A 22,723-nucleotide genomic window follows, 5' to 3' on the forward strand; every position below is an offset into this window, starting at 1 on the left:
GAGTTGCTGTTTGTCTTCTATGTAAGCGTAATTTTTGCTATATATACTCATTGTAACTATACCATGTCCAGAAAATGTTTGATATATAGAATAATTCGATGTAAATGGGTTCAATATAGTCGGGTTACACTGTAGTCATAATCCACGATCGCATCGATTGCAACCACAGTTTTGTCCACAGCAGTTGCAGGACACAGTAGTTATATTTTGACTCAGTGCTCCCGTTGGCCGCGTGCCTTTAAAACTGCATGGTCACCGTTTATGATTGTGTCGACAGCGGCCACAGTTTCATCTGCAGTGGTAGCGGCAAACACTAGTTTCATTTTTACTCAGTGCAATGGCTGCTCATGCAATGCCACAAACACGGAGGAAGCTGTTGAGGATGAAGAGCGCCGCCTATATCGTGATGGATGGACGATCTGTTGGCGACAAGCTCAGTAGCGAAAAAGTAATCAGGAAGTGCATGCGGTAGTGAAATACTTGACTTGGATGAAGACGGTGCCGCAGCTGCGCTGCAAAGGAAGTCGCGAGGCCTTCACAGCTGCGAGCGCTAATCAGTCACGAGATATGAGAATTGCAGCTTCCTTACTGTTTTTGTGCAAAGTTGAAACAAGATTTGCATATTCAATCAGGAAATAAAAGTTGTGTTGACGTAGTAAGCGTTTTTTCGCATATTGTTTTCTTGATACGTACTTTCGGTAATTCAACATTCCGCTAATTCGGATATTTTTTTCGGTCCTCTGAAATCCGAATTATTGAGATTGTACTGTACTAGAACTGCAGCAAGAAAAAAAACCAGCAAAGCTTGATAAAAGTGCTAAAGGTAAATTTACTGGATAATATACAGCACTCTTCATTCAAAACTGTCTCAACCCAAAACAAACATTTAAGCACACATTGCAGAGGTGGTAGAATAATGCAGGTGAGTCATGTTCCAAAGTGGGCATTGCTAAATGGGTTGTGCGAACAATCATGTTGGGAAACCACAATAGGGTAGAGCTTGACATCAATGCCACTATCACTGCTACCATCCATGGCAATGGAAAGCAGTCTAAAACAGAGACATTTGACAACAGCGCTTGTAACTTGATCAGCCATTGCCTTCGCAATCGCAGGAGTCTTGGTGCAGGCACATGTGTAGTTCTGTACTTTCATTTATCCGGGGAACATTTTCCAGGACAGATCACTGGTGCAGTCAGTCACAGCGAAGGGAATGTTATGTTTTATAAGGAATGTTGTAAAGAGGCACACAGCTTTAGCTGCAGAATATTCTACCTCTGTAGTAAGAAAGCCACCAACTTTTCATTGCTCTCAACTTTTGCCCCATCCTTGAGTTTCATCATGTTCAAGTGACTCAAGATATGCTGCCGACTAGCATGGGAAATAATGAAGTCACGACGGCACATGCTTCAAAACACATACTTCTCCCCCTTTGCGCAACTTCTGAATGCATGGGAAACCTCAAGTATAATATTGAATAAACACTTTAAAGGGCCCCTTTTGACATCGTGCAAAGTTATGCGAGCATACCGCAGAACCAACGCACACGAAAAACCTCACGGATGAAGAAACACAGCATGAAGCTATTGAAACAGACACATGGTGCCATGCATAGCTGCCGGAGAGTGAAATGTCTATGATGATATGAAGTCCGGAGGTGAACAAGCACCCTGGTTGGCTTCACCAAAAAGTAAAAGCATCAAGAATTAGTTTGTACAAGGCAACAAGCATGCAAAAGCAAGAATTCGCCTTTTTCATTTTCCTGTGCTGCCCTCTGCCGCACGCCACTGAAAACGTTTTGGAAGGGTCCCGGGGCTTTCACCAGTTGATTTGTGTACCTGCGCCCACATTGATTACGCATAAATTTTGCATTTTGTGGATTGTGAATCATTATTAATGGATTATTCGGGACAGCATGTCGTTCCTGGAAGCCATGTAGCACTAACCAACTACCGGGTGAGCAGGCCAGAGTGCGCTATTCTGCAAACAGTGAGGCCGATAAAGGCACGCTGAGTTCCGTTCGGAGACATGCCTGCCTTGGAATTTGTCACTGATTTCTTTTTGTATTCTTTTTACACATTATTTAGACATTTTGCATATTCAAGAAGTCTGAGCGCAGCCTTCTGCGTTAGATTTATGAAAGCGGTGCACTTGTTTACATTGACGTTTACAGCCGCAGATCATTGTTATCATCAAATATTGTGGAAAGGGTGCATCACTGATATGAAATAGTGTCAAAACGTAGCAAAACATGCATATCTGCGCACATGTGCCGTGTTGTTACACCCTGAGACGAGTCAATATGAGCGGCCAAACCACTTAAACACGGCTAGTGTGTTCTAGATACCATATTATGGGCTGTTAATTTATTTCTGCTTCTCGCTATTCTTTAACTCCATCATACTTACAGTTTTAGCGTGCCATAGAACATTATTAGAGAAAACTGTGCTAGCATAAGTGCTCAGTTGTAGGCTGTGTTGTTCTCTCACAAAAACGCGCGGGTGCCATCACTCACACAGTGTTGGTATAACTGAGCGAGGCGGTTGTTTATGCTGCTGCATACTGAATACACAGTCTCTTGTTTGCCGCTTGACGCAGAGGCAAACAGTGCATTTCTGAGATTAAGAAATGTGTTGGCAAAGCAACACGTACAGACTCGCCCATATACGTAGCGAATGCGACCGACAGCCTACAGGTACGGTGGTGTACAGATGTTGGCACAGTGCTGTGTCACCGCTTACCGCTTTTTGTGTACGCGCCATGCGAAGTGAAGTGTAGTTGATTTTAAATTGCTAAGGCCAGAACTGAACTATAAAAGCAGTTTCGTTAGACCTAACTGCTTACATTTCAGTTCAGGTCCGCCGTTAGTGGGTGCACAAACTCGACGGAACCAGGTTAACTTTCGCTGAACAGGATCGACATTGGTTCAAACTTCATGGGCATGGCTTGAGAGGGTTGGAGCTTGTGAATTTCAACTTGGTAGGTGTGTTTGACTCACTTTGAGCATGACTAATTATATATACACGCGAAGAAACTGTCGCTATATTGTTGTCTGTTTGACGGCCAATCACACGGGGTTCGGTCGAACGATGGTCGCATGCTGATTTTGCCAGCGCCGTCGACATGAAAGCCCGTCGCACTAAAACTCGCGCTCATTGGTTGCAACGTTGTCAACCTGGTATGATAAAATTATTTCAGTGATGCACAATAGTCGGTCAATCGTTCGAGTGAGCGTCTTGTCGGTCTCGTATCGACCCAGTGTTGCTGCGCCTTACGAGTACATGTAGTCAGGCACGCGCTGCCACCGTCAGCAAGTGAAGCCCGACGCTGCAAGAAGACTTCGTCAGCAATGTGATGTACAGTGTCGCCCAAGTGTAATGCAGAGGTTTTTCGTTAAATTTGCTAGCCATTAATGAAAGGCGGCAACTACATGGCTCACAGTGCGGTCTGGACCACTCGAACGATGCCCTGGCTGCTCTCTCTTTTAAAGTGGAGTTGCAGTATTACGTTATGCACGTTTTCGGCACCGCACCGACGTCGAGCTACCAGTAGAGTTTCAACTGTTTCAGCACGGTACACGGCACGAGTGTTTGCAACAACGCGCGTCCGAGCAGTTTTTTTTTTTTTTTGGGGGGGGGGGGGGGGACTTTCTGTTGCGCGGGCCACGTGCGCAACCCTTTCAAATCGTTTCTCGACTAATCTGCTAGAGCAGGGCGCATGCACCGTCGCGCCATAAATGAGGCGGATTGTCTTGATTGTTGAAACGCTTGCTGGATTTGGCCTACATTTGCTCATGAGAAAGAAAGTTCTCAAAATGCCGGATAAGTTATTCCAGTTGCCTACATTTAGATTTACATCTTTAGCTTACATTACGCACCCATTTTTGTATCTTGAAGCGAGAGCTAGTCCACAAAACTCGCCTTATGAATGCCCGTGTAAAGACATGCATGTACAAAAAGGTGCTGATGCAGTTGGTGTTCGACGCCCTGGCAAAAAGTGTGCACAAGTTTTATGTGTACGGCTTCCGCTGTGCCACTTTGTCCATTGTGCTTCGGTCCGCTTTACGGAGGGAATTGGGTACATATATTTTTATTGCGACACCAATTCATATGTTCACTCCAGGCGCATTTCTGCCATCGGCATCATCGTTGTTGTGATGTTCCGTATAAACTCCAAAGGAGATAACATCATTGGCACACACTGTATGCTGTATGTGCGAGTGAAAGCGTGCGAGGGTGAACTGATGATGATGGCTCAATCTCGCATGTGCAAGAGAGGAAAGTGGGAAGTAAGCGCGCTGTTTTCCGTCGTGTGCAAGGTGCTGAGAGGAGGGGAGGGGGGGTTCTACTCCGGCAGCGGCTGCTGATGGCGTGGCCACATGGCCCCTATCTTGAAAGCAATCTGTGATAGGGACAGAGTTTACCGAGTGCTGATGCTGATATCTTCATCTGCACAGCGTTCTCACCATTTAAAATGCGTTGAAGCGAGAGGCAGCAAGAAGGTCAATTCGCTCGCTGCTGCTGCCGCACTTTCTCATTCCACTGTTTTGACAGTGAGTGTGCACAGTTATCGAGTGAGATGTGTTTGTTTGCTTGTGCACGCATGGCACCATGCTTGTTAATTTAGTTAGTAAGCGAATGTTTACAAGTTAATAAGGACGATAAAACTACTATCCATGGTAGCTGTCTACCAATTGGCTATCGCAATCGATGCTTTGCCTTACAGGTGAAACTGCAACTTTATTCGCTGAAACCCTCTAAGGTCAGTGGAACGAGTCCCACATTTCGAAAGAGCCAAGTAGTGTCAGTAGGACAAATGCATCCCACTTTTTAAAACTGAATGGTTTATTGTACAGAAATGAAATTATTTGCAAACTACTTTTAAGCACATCATTTAGCTAATATAAAAAATACCAAGAGTTGTTCACGAGGGAAGTAGGCAGGAATAATTTTCATAGAGACCCTCGAGTGTTAATGGGGCATATACGTTCTAATTTTTAAACGTAAATGGCTTGGTGTAGAGAAGTGAAGTTTGTTGCAAACTACTTCTAAGTACATCTACTCATGCCATGCAAAAGATTTCAAGAGTTTTATAAAAAAATATATACATTTTCCTACAAAGGGTAAAGTGATGTGAAAACAAAAACAAAAAATTTAACATTATGGGTGTCATTACAACAATTGTAAAGAAGGTTTAAAAATCAAGCATTTTATAATAAAATCGTAAAAGTTGGCAGGTATGCATATAGCCACAGAACAACTGCCTGGCAAATTCAAATATTAGTGGTGAAAGTCTATGCTTAAGATGTTGCTTCCACCTGATTGCACCAACACTTCGGTAACTGGTCACCCAAGGTGACAGTATTAAGCTGTTCTGCCCGTACATAAGATTTCATACAACATGAACAAGCTAGCAGAATGCACCAATCCCAGAGGTTATCTTTTCTGATCCTCCATTTAAGTTGGGTAAGCTCTGCAAAATTACCTTTCAATTTGCAGACAAAAGGGGAAGCTGTAACATATGGCACAGCAGATGCTTTGTTAACTGTAGAGAATGTACAGTGTATAAAATTCCTTTTTTGTGTGGAAAGTTTTCCATATTTCAGGTGAGACATTGTCTAAATGATTCACTTGGAGAACATGGAACCATGAGACGTAATGATTGGCTGGCTCTCAGTGATGTGATTGGTCCAAGCCACTTCGAAGCACCTTTTGGAGCAGCAAATCAACCTTTTGGAGCAGTAGCCAGGCAATAATTTTCCCACGCAAATATTTAGACTGGCTAGAGCAGTATTGCCATGTTCTCCTACGAGAATTGGCATTTGCACATGCGAATGTATATGCTTGTCTAAAATAACCAAGAAGATGAAATTCACTTATTCTTCATTTTCCTGTTGACAGCTCTAATTTTTTTCAATCACAAACCTCCTAACATACAAACACTTTCCGAATACTGTTCATATTAGTATGTCTTTCAAGGAGGCTTTCCCCGATGCTTCAGTTGCAGTATCCAATACAACATGCCAGCTGAAGCAAAAGCTTAGGTACTGCCAGAACGCAGATTAATTTTCAAGACTTTCGTTTTACCATTGGAAAAAACCCTGCTGATGATGATATTTGCACTTTCATTACAAGCTGGGTGTTGCAGTTGTGAGGGGAAGTCTACCTGCTGTACTAATTCGTCAGTTGATGGACGGAATCCTTGGGCATGTGGTTCTTTGCAGTTGTGGGGATGCTAGACTCTCACACGTCCCCTGATGTTTTTCCTGCATGGCTCTTATGTCTCCTGGAATCTGGCTTCTCCATTTAGCTAAGCGCCAGCGGCGGTCAATGTGGTTGCAGCATATTACGAGAGATGGCGTGAGTGTTGCGCTGCCAATGCCACCTAACGGAGGGGTTACTGAAGCGTGAAAGGGAGTAGGTCCTTCCTCTTTGGCTCGGGCTCGGCGAGCCGTGGGACGCTTTGCGTGCTCGCGGGACTGTCCTGTGAAAGACGTAAGAGCAGGACACTGGGAACTGACAGACACAATAGTTCGAACATGCCACCGCTCATGTGGCCGTACACGCAAACGATTAGGCATGAGAGTGAACATATTTGCTCGCTATCTGATTTCGGTGAGCCGGACTTCCTTGATTTGTTGCACGCTCATTGGCATGTTCTATGGGCAGTAACTTGGCTAGCAAGCATTATGAAAGGTCTAATAAATGCCCTTTTGATTGCTTGCACTACTATGTTGCCGTTCCTTTGTCCCAAGAGCACGTTTCAGACCCCGCATCTAGCGCCCAACGTGGGGCCTATAGGGTCATCGGATGACAATTTTGCTCAGTTCGAGACGAGCTTTCTTTGAACCGAAGCATAGGCCTAGCATAGATTTTAATCACTAGCGTCATCGGCAAGCTTTCTTGAGTGAGGCGACGGTTGCTGTAGTTTGTTTGAACTTTTCAACATGCTAAGCCTTTTCGCAAGTATTTTTAAATAACATTCGTTGGCACGAGATCCGCATGGTCTGCATCCTGAGAGAGTGAGGCCTAGTGCCCACGGAGCATTGGCAAGCCTGAAGCAAGTGAGTATGGAAGCCTCATGGGTGGTCTGAGTTTCTTATTTAAACAGCACCTTCCATCTCTTTTACTCTGGGAGTCATGGCTCTAAAAGCAAGGTGGCCGCGGGCCACGGGTGCTGCTACAGGCTGTCTGGTATTGCGTCCTGGCACCGGGCACTCTGACACCGTCTGGGACACTGGGAGCCATCAACTCGGATGCTGTGTGCACAGAGCGGGGTAGGACCACCTCACAGAGCTGACGTGTCCTAGCAGTTGCCTGCTTAGTGCCCATTTTGGGTGTTGTTTTTGGATGCCGGTTGCTGTCACAGTGGAGACTCTTTAGGCCTACGGCTTTACGAAGCTGCCTGTCGCACGTAGAAGCACACATCCTGGTGGAATGTGGCATTGAGGTGACACACTTTGCTTCCCTTATTTTAGTTAGCCTCACACGAATTGAAGTCATTCATTCAGCTCCAGAAAGCGAGCTTTGTTCATGTCAACTTAGCATCTAAATAGCTACCTGATCTTTTGCTAGCCAAATTAAACATTGTACCACATGGACGATGCGCATGCAGAATTTCTCGCCCTTGCACTACTTCCATGTTTGTAAAGTTCGTTGAGTACAAAACGTGGGCAGAGTCATCCCTGGTTTGCTGTCATGTGCCCATTGCCTGCACTGCTGCCCCAGACTATGATCGGTCCCACCCCAGGCAACAGAGATGCCTGTGGCCAGTACGGTGCAGCAACTTCAGTGGCTGCCTGTGTCTCGCTCGCAACCCTTGGCAGCTGGGGAAAAGAGCCGGCAGTCACCAAGAGCTACTGTGGTGCTGCCAGTAGGACGTGTCGGCGCAAGTGACACTTGCTCGGGCCAACTAGTATGTTGCTGTTTCTCGGATGCTGGCCTGGAGTCATGCTGTTGAGTCTGCAGAGCTGCTGCTGTGACCAATGGACGTGCGCCAGCGGTGTACCCCAGAGACACTGTTGGCGCGGCCACTGCCGCATGTTCTACCACTTGTTCGTGAAGCACACATTGATGTTAGACTGTGCGACAAGTTTCGACGGAGTATGTAGTGATTTAAGGTTAGGGGGAGAGTGTACTCTCCCACACAGTTTATAGAATGCAGGGCCAAAAAACTGTTCTGGCCTTTATGCCTGAAACTCACTCTGAAAACTATAAGAGTTGCAGTTATGGAAGGCTCCTATTTAATTTGGAGAAGTTTTTTAACATTCAGTTTAAGTACACAAGTGTTTTTGCATTCCATGCCCACTGAAACCTGGTTGCTGCAGCCAAGACTTGATACCACAACACAATTCTCTCCTCAGTAGCAAAATACCACAGGCACTGTTTCACTACAGCAAGTGGAAAATTAAATTATGGGGTTTTACGTGCCAAAACCACGACCTGATTATGAGGCATGCCGTAGTGGAGGACTCCATAAATTTGGACCACCTGAGGTTCTTTAACTTGTGCCTAAATTTAAGTACATTGGTGTTTTTGCATTTTGCCCCCATTGAAATGTGGCTGCCATGGCCGGGATTGCAGCGGACAGAGTTCCTGTTGATGAATTCATGTTAATACAGCCAACATTCATAATGAACAGGAAGTACAACTGGCGTCGTTGAAAAAAAAAGAACTGCTCACAAACCTTTGACCAGTGGCGGCCCTTTTGGACGAGGGTGATGACATCTACCTCTTGGCACCAGAGGGCACCAACCAATGCTCCGATGCTCACACCACCAACCATGTCGATGGGGATGCCTGCCTCATAGATGGCTCGAATCATGCCTACATGTGCACAGCCCCTGGGTATGGGTGAAAATAATATTAATAATAACAAACAAAAACAACTAAGAAAAAGTTTGGTGGGCATTGCCAAATAGCAGTTTAGTGCAGACATGGCCAGCTGAACCAAGCAAAACATGGGCACTTTTGTATATGTAGCCAGTGCTGAAGTTGAGTACCTTGTGTTTCTTTTATGCTTGCTCCCACAATTACAGGCTGGTAATTAATTATTAGTAGAATCTTATACACTGTTAATTTTGTGATTTTTCTGGCTTCTTTCTTTAAAAGTGCATGCAACACTTAGTCTTGTTGGCCTACCTGGCTCCCCCACCTCCCAACACAAGGCCAATTGACGTCCCAGTGAGGAACCGTGCCAGGCGGGCAAAGTCCGAGTGTACATTCACAGTTCCTTCTTGAACTTTCTTGTACACCTCCATCTGGGCATGATATCAGGACAGACAATTTTTCAATATCACAACACGAATTGAAAAACAACATTAGCAACTAAAAATTGATGGAACCTTAAAGGGCACTAAAGAGGCCCCATATTAAGTTAGGTTGCATTGCAAATTGCACTTCTGCAATAGGAAAATAACCACTCTTATCACGCAAGGAGGCTTGCGGGCCTAAAATGATGCAAAAATGAAAGATGGGTGCCGATTCCGTTCTAAATTTCCCTCACCAGATTGTCTTGTCATCATGGGATTTAACAGTGCTTGCTCTGGTCTAGTTAACCCTTTCTGTGTAAATGACCTACTGGTGTGTTTTCGTGTTTCTGTCCCGTCATGTCACTTACATACATGTACGTTCACTTTTTCCAGTGGATGAGCACAGTAACACGAAGTTGGCAAGCTCTAAGGTAGTTCCACCATCTGTTTTAGCTTCTAGAAGCATGTTTTCTCCTCTCTCTGGGTTTTTGTTAGCACGCTGTGGGACGCACCCCTTAGGGGGCGTGCTTGTGCCATGCACAGCGCGCGCATCTGTAGATGATAATGGTGACACCCGGATTTTGTACACCGCTACAGCGATTCTCTGTTCAAATATTTGTGCAGTAGTGCAAGGCCACCACTCTTACACATTTCTGTTATCTGTTGTATGTTTATAGACATTCAACATATTTGTTTTGTTTTCTTCTCACGCAGTCTTCGAAATGCCATGCCTACTTTCCAGAGATGAGGGTGCTCCTTTTGTCGGTGTGCTTTCTCCAGGATGGCTATGCCCTCTGTCGTGCCTCTTTCATATTGTCGTGGTACAACGTGGGCAAAAGACAGGGAGACGTTCGTCAAGAACAACAGGACCAACCTGTTAAAAAAAAAAAAAAAAAAAACCAGAGGCACATCTTCTTTGTCCTCGCCCAATCTCTCTGACCTACTAGATGGAGTCCGTTAATGCCCCCAGCGTCGTCGTCTGCATAGCATTTGTCCCTCCCTAAGAGAGCATCGCCCCGATGCTAAACCAGAAATGTCGCTCGCGGAAGTAAGGGTCTCTGGCCTAGCTATTCGCTCACATACGGCTTCATGCAGACAACGTGCACAAGTTCAGGACGGTGTGCACAGCACTGCATACAATTGAGACTATTGGGAACGACCTCGTACCTGACATCACTGAGTGGCCACTATACTTGATATGGTCCGAAGCATTGCCTTAACAGTTTCTCGGAGAGGCCTTGTTTCCTTCCTTATGGGTGTCCAAACCCACACTTTGTCGCCGACTTCATAGGTTACTATTCTACGGTGACGATCATAGCAGCCCGCGTTGTAGTCTTGCTGCTAGCAGATCCGCAATTGCGCGAGCTGCCGAGCCTCTTCCGCGCGTTGTATAAACACATCGGCGTCCGTGTCAGTGTCATCAAAATTGCATGGAAGCATCGCATCAAACATCGTTTGTATATCTTGACCGTGAACAAGGGTGAACGGAGTCATGCGCATCGTCTCTTGTTTCACCATGTTATACACAAATGTGATATAAGGTAGGATGTCATGCCAATTTTTATGTTCAACGTCCATGTACATTGAGAGCATGTCTTCAATTGTTTTGTTTAGATGCTCTGTTAATCCATTGGTCTGTGGATAGTAGGCAGTTGACTTCCGATGAGCCGTTCCACTTAGCAGCAAGACGTGATCTAAACGTGCAGCCATGAATGTGGTTCCTCGGTCTGTTATTACGATGGTTGGTGCGCCGTGTCGCAACACAACACGCTCAATGAAAAAGCGCGCCACCTCGACTGCTGTGCTTCTTTGGATTGCCTTTGTTTCAGCGTAATGTGTGAGATAATCAGTTGAAACAATAACAAAGCGATTCCCTGCAGTAGAAGTAGGAAGTGGGCCCAACATAGCTATTCCAATTTGATTAAATGGTCTTTGAGGAACCTGGACGGGCCGTAGGAGGCCGGATGGTTTCATTAGAGGTGACTTGCACCTCTGGCAGTCGAGACAAATGCGAACTTGACGTTTCAGAGCAGTGGCAAGTCTCAGCCAGTAGTACCTTTGCTGCACTCTGGCCAATGTTGGCGTATAGCCTAAGTGACCAGAAGTCACCTCGTTGTGACAGGCTTGAAGTACTTCTGTACAAAGAGCTGCAGGAATGACGAGCAGATAGCAGGACCCACTCAAAGAAAAGTTTCTTTTGTAAAGGACTTGGCCGGTAAACAAAACGATAACAGTGCTCTTGTGAAAACTCTAGGTGGTTTCGCAGATTTTCCCTCCAAGTAATTGATTAGTTCAAGCAACTCAGGGTCGTTCCGTTGTTGCGCAATGGCGGATGTGTCCAGAACACAAAGAAATGCTAAGTCTTCTTCTTCAGGTGGAGCAGGCGACTCTATCGGTGATCGAGACAGGCAGTCAGCATCCGCATGTCGTTTCCCCGACTTGTACATGACAGTCATGTCAAACTCTTGCAGCATTAGGCTCCAACGCACCAGTCATCCAGAAGGATCTTTAATGTTTGTCAACCAACAGAGTGAATGGTGGTCGCTGATAACTGTGAAGTGGCGGCCTTACAAATATGGGCGAAATTTCATGACCGTCCATACCACGGCGAGGCATTCTTACTCAGTTGTGGAGTAATTAGCCTCTGTGCGTGAGAGTGTTCTACTTGCATAGACAAGCACTCTTTCTGTGTTCTGCTGCTGCACAAGAACAGCTCCAAAGCCAACATTGCTGGCATCAGTGTGGAGCAATGCATGAGTTGTCTCATCAAAGTGAGCAAGCACTGAAGGTGTCTGGAGACATTGCTGTCAGTCATTGAATGCACCTTGCTCTTTGTCGCCTCATAAAAAAGCAATGTCGTCTCTCGTGAGGCAAGTTAACGGCGACGCAATGCGAGCAAAGTTTGCAATAAACCGCCGGTAACTGTCACAGAGGTCGAGGAAGCGCCTGACAGCCTTTTTATCATATGGTATGGGAAACTGTGCGACGGTGGCAATTTTTTCAGGATCCGGGCGGACACCGGCGTGGCTGACGATGTGACCAAGAAACTGGAGTTCAACAAAGCCAAAGCGGCACTTCTTCAGTTTCAGGGTGAGGCCGGCGGACTGGATGGACTGCAGAACCGCTTCAAGCCATTCGAGGTGTTCTTCAAACTTTGCGGAGAACATGATGACGTCGTCAAGGTGCACCAAGCAGGTTTTTCACTTCAGGCTTGAAAGCACAGTGTCTATGAGGTGCTGGAACATAGCAGGGGCAGAGCACAAGCCTAAAGGCAAGACCTTAAATTCGTATAGGCCCTCTGGCGTCACAAAAGCAGTTTTTTTCATGGTTTCTCGGGGTCTACCTCGATTTGCCAATATCCACTTTTTAAGTCCATTGAAGAGAAGCAATGTGCGTGTCGAAGCCTGTCGAGTGAATTGTCCATACAGGGAAGCGTGTACACGTCTTTCTTTGTCACCTGATTTAGTTTTCGGTAGTCCACACAGAAATGCAAGCTGCCATTTTTTTTTCTTGACTAGAACTACAGGAGATGCCTATGGACTCATTGATGGTTGGATCACATCGTCTCCAAGCATTTTTTTCACTTGTTGTATGGCTTCCAAGTTCTCTGGGAGCAACACAATAAGGATTTTGGTGAATTGGTCTTGCCGTATCCTTTGTAATTTTTGGTTTGTTAGAGGCGCCCAACCGATGCTGGACATCGACATAAAAGAGTGGTTGAACTTGGCCAGTAGCGTAAGAAACCGTTCTCCTTCGTGTGGCGATAAAGCAGTGCTGACGTCAAGTACGGGAGCTCAGTCTTGCGCAGGCAGTTCTTCAAGAAGGGAACAGCAGATGCAAACATCCGCAACACCGTCAAAATAAGCTATAGCCGTGCCCTTCGGAAGGTGCCGTCGCTCTGTGCTAAAATTTGTTAGCAACAGGTTCGTGCACCCGTCGGTGACATCTACGATTCCTTGTGCTACCGAGATACCATGAATGAACAACAACGCGGTTATTTGGTCGACAACTCTTTCGCAATGAAACGGTACGTCACATGCTACTGAAACAAGGGTACATGATCAAGGTGGGATGACAATGTCATCTTCTGTTAGACGAAAGAAGTGGCGTTATGACAATAAGCAATGGACTAAACCAGGGCTCTTATCAAAATGTCACCAAGTGGCCCAGGATGTTAATTACGGCGCCATATTCTTTTAGGAAATCCATTCCAATAATCAAATCCTTACAGCACACAGGAAGAACAATTAAAGTGGCCATGAAAGAAGAATCCCCAATGTTAATTCTAGAAGTACATTTTCCAGTAGGCATCAGTAGTTGGCCACCTGCCGTCCTAATGCGAGGTCCCGTCCATGGCGTCTTTACTTTCTTCAGGCGGAGGACGAGTTCCTGACTCATTATAGAGAAGTCGGCACCAGTGTTGACTAACGCTGTCACCGGCTCCAATGTCGGCGCTCACAATTTCTTCGGTGTTTATCAGCTTCACAGCGTTCTGCAGCGGGAGTGTTGGGGGCTTTTTACTGTCTTGCGGCGGGCCTGCAACCTTACCCCCAGAGGTCACCACCTTTAGTTTCCCCAGCATGGGCTGGGCGACCTTCTTCCTAGGAGGTCAGCAAAATTATGTCCAGTAGGTGAAGCCATCTGTCGTGGAGGGGTTGGAGAGCTCGACCGACAGCTAAATCGGACCTCTCATTGGGCACGAATTCGTCATTCGGGTGCGCTATTGGAGGTCCCTGAAAAGCAGCACTTTCGCAGCGTAGCATGGAGTCGTCACTTGCACGTCGACCATAGGACCACGGACAAAGAGGTCGAAATGATGTGTTGCGATACCAGCAATGACGTGAAATATGGCTGGCACCTCTGCCATAAGTCGGTTCTCTGAAATTGTGGCCATCCCGTAGTGTGGTTTTGTGCCGTTGACCAAGGCGTGGCGAACGACAGCTGGTGGTTTGACTGCAGCGGCATAACGGGTGTGCACCTCGAAGCCTCCTCTTGCGGCCACAATCAAGGAGTGGCTGTCGGAGGCTGGCGGTACGCTGGTATGGTTGTGATGGGTGGTAGACATCTGACAGCAGCGGCGTAACTCATGGGACGCTGGTGGTCTTGAATATCGGCTGCCGGGATCTCCTGCCTGATTTCGTCGCGCACCCGTTCGCCGATTCATGCTACGGGTCTATCCAATGTCAGTGTCAGAATCTTTTACACTTCCTCTCTGACGAGCTCTCCGATGAATTCATGCAAGGGGTTCTGACACTCGGCAGTCCCTGTGGCAGCATTGATTGTGGTGCTGGTGGACAGTCGATCATACTTCCTGCACCGTTGATGAAGGGCCCGCTCAATAGCCATAGCCTCTTTGATAAAGTCAGCGACGGTGACTGGTGGATTCCGCACATGCCCCGCGAACAACTGCTCTTTTACACCTCGTATGAGGTAGCGTAACTTCCTATCTTCGGTCATATTCGGGTCGGCTCTACGAAAGAGGCTGGCCATTTCCTCGGTGAACATTGTGACCAACTCATCAGGTTGTTGCACCCGTAGCTCCATCATTTGGTGGGCGCGTTGGTCGGCACTTACAAAAGTATTCGTGATCTTCTGCCAAAAGTCATTCCATGTTGTTAGGCTAGCTTCACGGTTCTCGTACCAAGTACGACCACTGTCGTCAAGGGCGAAATAGACATAGGAGAGTTTTTGCTGCTCAGTTCACTGGTTAATCTGTGCGACGCGTTCATACTTGTCAAGCCAGTCTTCATTGTCTTCGAACAATGCACCGCGATAGCGATTGGGAACCAGCGGATGCAGAACGGTTACCCGTTGTGGACTGGGAAACTGGCTGCTTTGGGGTGCTTGCGGTGGGCTGGTTTCAGCTAATGCGAGATGTGTGTAGCTCCTAGAGAGAAATGGTTGAAGAGGGGAGAACTCCGGGGCAAGGCCTAGCAGTTGACGACTAAAGCGATGCACGGGTGTCGCAACTGATGACAATGCGTCCGGGCTAAATGAACGACTCCCAGAAGGACTCCAGAGCATCAGGCGAGGTCAGTACCCAGCACCTCCACCAACGTCGCAGTACAACATGGACAGAAGACAGGGAGACGTTCTTCAAGAACAACAGGACAACCTATTAAACAACAAACAGAACAGAGGCACGTCTTCTTCGTCCTCACCCAATCTCTCTGACCTACTAGACAGAGCCCGTTAATGCCCCCATCGTTATTGTCGTCTGCATAGAATACAAGTGTCAATGTGTTGCTCTTTTTGCTTTGTCTGGTCGAGTATGAATAAATGAAAATGCCCCTTCCTTGAATGTGAGCGCGTGATAAATTTAAGATGGTTGCTTGCATGAAACCATCTGTTTACTAGAAGGCAGATTTTTGACTCCTAATATAAACAAAGCATGGACTCAGAATATTACGGCTTGTCCAAAGAAGCAACTTCAACCACACCGAATTCTGACCCTTATACGGTGGTACCATTGCAGAAGCTTGCACATCAATACGAAACTAGGTAGGGGATAGAAAACGAAGATAGGAATGTGAGAACCATACCAATAGCACATTTGCCATTAACTGTTGTGTTTGTTTGATCATCATCGTCAGCAGCAGCAACAGCAGCAGCAGTAGCAGCAGCCAGTTTTATGTCCACTGCAGGATGAAGGCGTTTCCCTGCGATCTCCAATTACCCCTGTCCTGCGCCAACAGATTTCAAATAGCGCTCGCGAATTTCCTAATTTCATTGCTCCATCTTGTCTTCTACCGTCCTCGACTGCGTTTGCCTTCTCTTGGTACCCATTCTGTAACCCTAATGGTCCAACGGTTATCTAACGGGCGCATTACATGACCTGCCCAGCTACATTTTTTTCTCTTGATATCAATTAGAATATCGTCTATACCCGTTTGCTCTCTGATCCAAACAGCTCTATTTCCGTCTCTTAAAAGGACACTAAAGGCAAATACCAAGTCAAGCTAAAGTGATAGATTAGTGCTTGAGAATCTCTAAAGCGTCAATATAAGCAACAGAGCCTTAATAATTGAGAAATCGAGGTAAATACAGGAAATGATTAGAGTCCCCCGGGACATTCAAGCACTTGCCCGATGACAAAAGCACTCTTCATTTAAATTCTGTCACTAGTACTCAACTACTTATTGTAAAAAACATCCTCGTATTATATTATAAGATGAAATAAAATGCTGCTTGTGCAGTTCTATCTCATGTTTAGAAAAAAGAACTCATTGAAATTACCATTGACAGCAATGTGGGCAGTCGAAAGTTTTCGTTTTCGCTCGGCTCTGCGCCGCCCACGCTTTTGCGTTCCAATAATTTCCTGATCGCGTAGTGCTGCACTGGTTTTACTGGCTCGCAAAACTCGGACAAACTGTAACTAACAGAGAATCCAACTTTCATTTGATGTCGTGGGATGCCCGAACGGTCTAAGCCACCACCGCTCTTTCTTGGCTTGGTGCCGCCGTCTGTCAGGTACCGTTTTACTTACCGACGGCAGCAACGGGGGGGGTGATGGCATATTCAATGTTACCACTCCCTCAGTTGGGTGGCGGGAGATTTCAATTTCGAAAAAGGTATTCGGACCCTTCAGATACAATTTTGTCGTAAACTAGGTCTTTTCTTGGCATGAAACAAGTGTTGCAATGTTTGTGGAATGGTATTTAAACAGTACACGTCAACTTAGCATTTCCCTTTAGTGCCCCTTTAACGTTATGCCTAGCAATCTTCGTTCCATCGCTCTTTGAGCGGTCCTTGACTTGTTCTCAAGCTTCTTTGTCAGTCTCCAAGTTTCTGCGCCATATGTCAGCACCAGTAAAATGCACTGATTGTACACCTTCCTTTTCAATGATATAGGTAAGCTTCCAGTCAGGAGCTGACAATGTCTGCCGTATGCGATCCAACCCATTTTTATTCTTCTATGAATTTCCTCCTCATGAACAGGGTTCTCTGTGATTAATTGATCTCGGTAAGCGTACTCCTTCACAGAATCTAGAGGCTGACTGGCGATCCTGAACTCTTGTTACTTTGCCCGGCTATTCATCATTATCTTTGTCTTCTTCATATTAATCTTCAACCCCACTCTTACACTCTCTCTGTTAAGGTCCTCAATCATTTGTTGTAACTCGTCTGCATTGTTGCTGAATAGAACAATGTCATCTGCAAAGTGAAGGTTTCTGAGATATTCACCGTCAATCCTTACTCCTAAGCCTTTCCAGTTAAATAGCTTGAATACTTCTTCCAAGCACGCAGTGAATAGCATTGCAGAGATTGTGTCTCCCTGTCCGACCCCTTTCTTTATAGGTATCTTCCCGCTTTTCTTGTGTAGAATTAAGGTAGCTGTGGAATCTCTGTAGATATTTTTCAAGGTATTTACGTAAGCGTTCTGTACTCCTTGATTATGTAATGCCTCTATGACTGCTGGTATCTCTACTGAATCAAATGCCTTTTTGCAATCTATGAAAGCCAAACAGAGAGGCTTATTGTACTCTGCAGATTTCTCTATAACCTGATTAATGACATGGATTTGATCCGTTGTTGAGTGTCCCGTCCTGAAGCCAGCCTGTTCCCTTGGTTGACTCAAGTCCAGTTTTTCCCTTATTCTATTGGAGATAATTTTGGTAAATATTTTATATAATACTGGGAGTAGGCTAATGGGCCTATAATTTTTCAATTCTTTAACGTCTCCCTTTTTGTGGATTAGTTTAATGTTTGCATTCTTTCAGTTTTCTGGGACCCTTGCAGTCAATAGACGCTTCGTATAAAGAGCCGCCAGTTTTCCAAGCAGTATGTCTCCTCCATCTTTGATTAAATCCACTGTTATTCCATCTTCTCCTGCCGCTCTTCCTCGTTTCATGTCTTGCAAGGCCCTTTTGACCTCATCGCTAGTTATAGGAGGAGTTTCTGTATCATGTTCATTACTGTTTCTAATTGAGGTATCCCGACTCCTCTGGGTGCTGTACAGGTCAGTACAGAATTCTTCCACTTCTTTTACTATATCTTCGAGATTGCTGATATTACCCTGCTTGTCTTTCAGTGCATACATCTTGGTTTGTCCTACGTCAAGTTTCTTTCTCACTGATTTCAGGCTGTGTCCATTTTTTACGGCTTCTTCAGTCTTTCTCATGTTATAGTTTCGAATATAACTTATTTTCGCTTTGTTGATCAGTTTTAACAGTTCCACGAATTCTATCTTATCTCTTGAGTTGGACACTTTCATTCTTTCTCGTTTCTTTATTAGGTCCTTTGTTACTTAGGAGAGCTTGCCTACTGGTTGCCTTGGTGCCTTGCCTCCCACTTCAATTGCTGCCTCTGAAGCCAGCCTAGTTACGGTTTCATTCATTACCTTTATGTCATCATCATCTCTCTGTTCTAAGGCTGCACATTTGTTTGCAAGTACCAGCCTGAATTCGTCTGCTTTTACCCTTACTGCATCTAAGTTGACCTGTTTTTTCTTGACCAATTTTACTCTTTCTTTGTTTAAATTGAGGTGGATCCTTGCCCTCACTATCCTATGATCACTACATTTTACCCTACCTGTCACTTCTACATCCTAGAAAGTCAGCGCGAGGCATGCCTTTAGAGTCAATTTAAGTCCATTTAGTATACCTGAAATGCCTGAAAACATGCTTGAATTATCTGCGGTATACGAATTTTGATGATCGCGGCAGGTGGCATGGCATAGTATTTCTCAATGGTTCTAACATTGTGGTTTTGGAGTCTCCCATATGCAAGTGGCCATGAACACGGCTAGATGCACGATATATTTTTAGTGGGATTGAACAGCACTTAAAAGTAGTGTGGAAAAAAAACGAAGAAAATTAGAAAATGAAAAAACTTTCAGCGCTTACTGCGAATTCACTAGTTGTGTTTGGGGGGAGGTACATCAAACAGTTCACGGTCTCTGCTGTCTGTCTCATGCATTGGAGAAGTCTTTCTGAACGAGACCACACTGGTAATAATAATACTTCAAAAAAGAATGTGACACTGGGGGTGCATTGCCTATGAAGAAGACCCGACACTAAAAAAAACCCGATCCCCCTGCAGGTGCTTGATTAAATAACAGCGTGCTTGCTCCCCTCCCATCTCTTTAACCCTTGCTCGCGTGGGAAGATAGCACTCTTCAAGCCATCATCCTTGTCGTATAGCCCTCGCACGCTTTCACTTGCTCTCAAAGCATACAGCATGCAGGGCACAATAAGATCTTATCGCACTTGTTCTTAATAGTGAAGGTTACATTGTTTTGCTTTGGTGGCGACTCTGTTATGCGGCGTGCGATTTTAGAGGTGCGTTCGCAAGCAGCCGCTTGCAATTAAAACATTTGGCCATCTGTGTCCACGGAAGTTTCCATTTATTGTCTTGGAATTCCATCGCATTGGCAGTGAAATTTAAAAAATCGCGTTTAAGAAAGTTTCGTTATATTGGGGTTCTAAATACATGGTGTTCTATGGAGAAGTTATAAAAAGTTAAATACTTCATTATATCGAGAATTTTGTTGTACTGAAGTTCGCTATATCAATGTATAACTGTGTATTATGAATACTGAAAAAAAAAAAAAGACTATTAAATTGTGGGGACGCTTGACTCTCACACGTCCCTTCATGTCGTTTCCCCTGCAAGGATCTTGCATTTCCTGTAATCCAGCTTGCTCGCTTAGCTGGGCGCTGGCAGTGGTCGGTGTAGTTGCAGATTAGTGCGAGAGATGGCGCGAGTGTTGTGCTGCTAACGCCACTTAATGGCGGGGTTACTCAGCCACAAAAGGAAATAGCCTGTTTGGCTTGGGGTCGATGGGCTGCACAGACGTTTCGTGCATGCGCCGACACACTTAACGGGACTTTCCCGAGAAACGCTTTGGAGCGGGGCACTGGGACGGATGAACTCCATTGTTCAAACCATCAACACCGTTCATATGACTGTATATGCAAACAATTAGGCCTTGTTGTCCAGCATAGGCGCGAACATATTCGCTCGCTATCCTGTCGCGGTGAGTCGAACTTCCTTGATTCGTCAGTGCCTATCGGCACGCTCTATCTGCCTGCTGGCAGATAGAACATGCGGCTGGCATGGCTAGCTGGCTAGCTGGTATTGGTGCAGTAAAGGTGCAATAAATGCCCTTGTAATTGTTTGCTCTACTGTATTGTCCTTCCACTGTCCCAAGAGCAGATTTGAGAACCTACAAAATATAATTCTTTCTCATTTCTAAACAAGGCCAAATATTTAAGTGGCCCTTTATTTGGGAAAAAATTACTTATTTATCATCTGCCACAGCATGTTCCCAACTGGATGGCCAGCGAATTGAGAAGCTCATGAATAACAAACAACTGCTTTCAGTTATATGGCACATTATAACAACACAGTAATAGAACAAGAAAACAACACCTCACCATATACATGAAATGTGCTGTTTGTTGAAGGAGATAAGTGTAATACCATAGCACTGCAAGTTGTTTTAGAGGGGTGAAAGGACAGTGAGACTGGAAAATAATAATTTGATTTGTTTAAATTTAGACTACAAATTCATAAGTTGCCTAAAAGCGTGGCATTCTTATATGATATAATCTGAAATTATTCATCAGGAGTTATCTGTCTCACGTATTCGCTCAGATACTGCTGCCTCTTCACAACAACCGCGGCTTTGTTCTAGCAGAATCGCTTAGAGCAGTCACCACTTGACATCGGCCTGCCTCCCTTGAAGCTCCAGTAACTGCTCTTATTCCTTATATTTGAAGAGAAATGAATACAGTACACTTTCATTAATTTGACTCCAGTTAATTCAATTTTTCAATTGATATTATTTTGATCATAGCTCCTGGTCTGCACTCATACATTTATATGGGCCCAAACTTTTGTTATTTCTATCCTAAAATTGGCCTTCGCCAGAAAATTTCAGGCTTGACTGGGAAGCATGCAATAAGTAGTCAGCCTAATTGTGACCCAAACAACGGCAGCATCAGTGTTCACAGTGCTCAGAGGTCAGTGAAAGCATTGAGGACACGTTTTCTCCCACCAAAAATGCATTTTTGGCGTACCTTTGGCTGATTTCAAAGTGAAAACGACAGTTCACAATGACTACTACTCTTCTGATTCTAATGTGCACTTTTTCCCATGAAAACGGGTCTGTATATTACCTGCACATTGCAATTTATATGAAACTGAACCCGTCTTTGCAGCATTAGAAATGGCCTACAGTCAGATCAAGCATTATCGTCACTGCAAGCACAAGATAGAAGCAGGAGTTATCACATCGAGTAATGATGACAGTGCGCCATTATCAAACTTCGATTACAAAGGCTCATTTTAAAATATAATTTACTTTATGTGCTCATGTAGTGGTAACAGTCATATCACAAGTTTTCGGCATTCAGTATACTTGCATGCATCACAGGACCAGCGCGTAAAGTGCTGAGTCTAGGTGTACGCCACTATGACATTCATGACTGTTGTGGAGTTCCAAGAAACAAATTAGTAAACACAGTGAACTGCATGGAGGATAAAATGTTGTAGACTTCGAGCATAACGATAAAAGGCTGTTTGAGATCTACAACAAAGGACTTAAGTACAGATAAATATACATTTATGAAGGCAAACTACAGCTTTCATTTCACTTGTGATCAGCAGACTTTAAGGCATACTAAATTTTTTTGTTATAAAACCTAGCATGCATTAGAATTGAGTGCACAGTGTTTTGTGCCATGAGCACATAAAAACAAGGTGCGCATTCGATTCAGAGGAGAGTTAAAATTGCTGCCAAAATGGTGTTGTGTTAGGATGTTTTCCTGTTCTTATTGAGCAGCCAGATAATTTGATTAATTTGGTTGGTCCCGTATAATCGAATTAATGGAAGTTGACTGTATTTAACAATTTCGAATAACGAATTCTCAAATCAAATAACCAAGACTATTCGATTCATATTCAGCTTCGAGTATTTGCTATTTCCCATACCTCTAGCTATTTCCTATGCCAACATTGTAAACATATTGGCCGGTGCTTACAATTCGAGAAGGTGAGTGGCGCATGAACATGCGTTTAGGGCATCGAATGTGATGGTGAGAGGAACACCAGGAGCGCATGTTTAGCCAGGCCACTGTATTGCGTGGCTTGTCTGCACCATCCCTGTGCAGGAGAACAAGCTCTTTCTGGGTCCGCTGTGCTATGTTTTCTGCCTGCTTCTCCAGCTGTAAAAAGAAATGACAACGTAAATAATGCATGTAGTAAATAGTCATTTTGCACAATTAAATTACAAGCATCACTGAGACTAAATATGATGTTTGATGACCAAGGGAAGTTATGCGAAAGTGCTTTGTGCCATATAGATAAGTAATGGTAGTAATTCTTTCACACGTTACTTACCCAAGCTTTAAAAGACAAAAGACCACATTAGGAAGGGATCCATCAACTTGTTTTGAGGTTAAAGAATGCAATTTTTTGTCAGCAGAGTTCTGAGAAGAGGTTACATACACCAACGGCAAATGCTATCTA

General features: G+C 44.9%; 1 protein-coding gene across 9 annotated transcripts in view; it reads right to left on the reverse strand.

The window, feature by feature from the left end:
* LOC142582194 (neuropathy target esterase sws-like) overlaps nt 1–22,723 on the reverse strand; it is a 198,602-nt gene that overhangs the window by 76,538 nt on the left and 99,341 nt on the right. For all 9 annotated transcript variants that reach the window (XR_012828395.1, XR_012828394.1, XM_075691623.1 and 6 more), the window contains exons 23-25: nt 22,237–22,419; nt 9,141–9,259; nt 8,686–8,842 (exon numbers count right to left, since the gene is read on the reverse strand). Coding sequence is in view for 7 of the 9 variants with exons in the window: in XM_075691623.1 (XP_075547738.1) it covers nt 8,686–8,842; nt 9,141–9,259; nt 22,237–22,419 (459 nt within the window). In the remaining 2 variants the exon portion in view is untranslated. The remainder of the gene's footprint in view (nt 1–8,685; nt 8,843–9,140; nt 9,260–22,236; nt 22,420–22,723) is intronic.

The sequence above is a fragment of the Dermacentor variabilis genome, chromosome 1, assembly GCF_050947875.1.
Source record: "Dermacentor variabilis isolate Ectoservices chromosome 1, ASM5094787v1, whole genome shotgun sequence".
Classification (NCBI taxonomy): Eukaryota; Metazoa; Arthropoda; class Arachnida; order Ixodida; family Ixodidae; genus Dermacentor; species Dermacentor variabilis.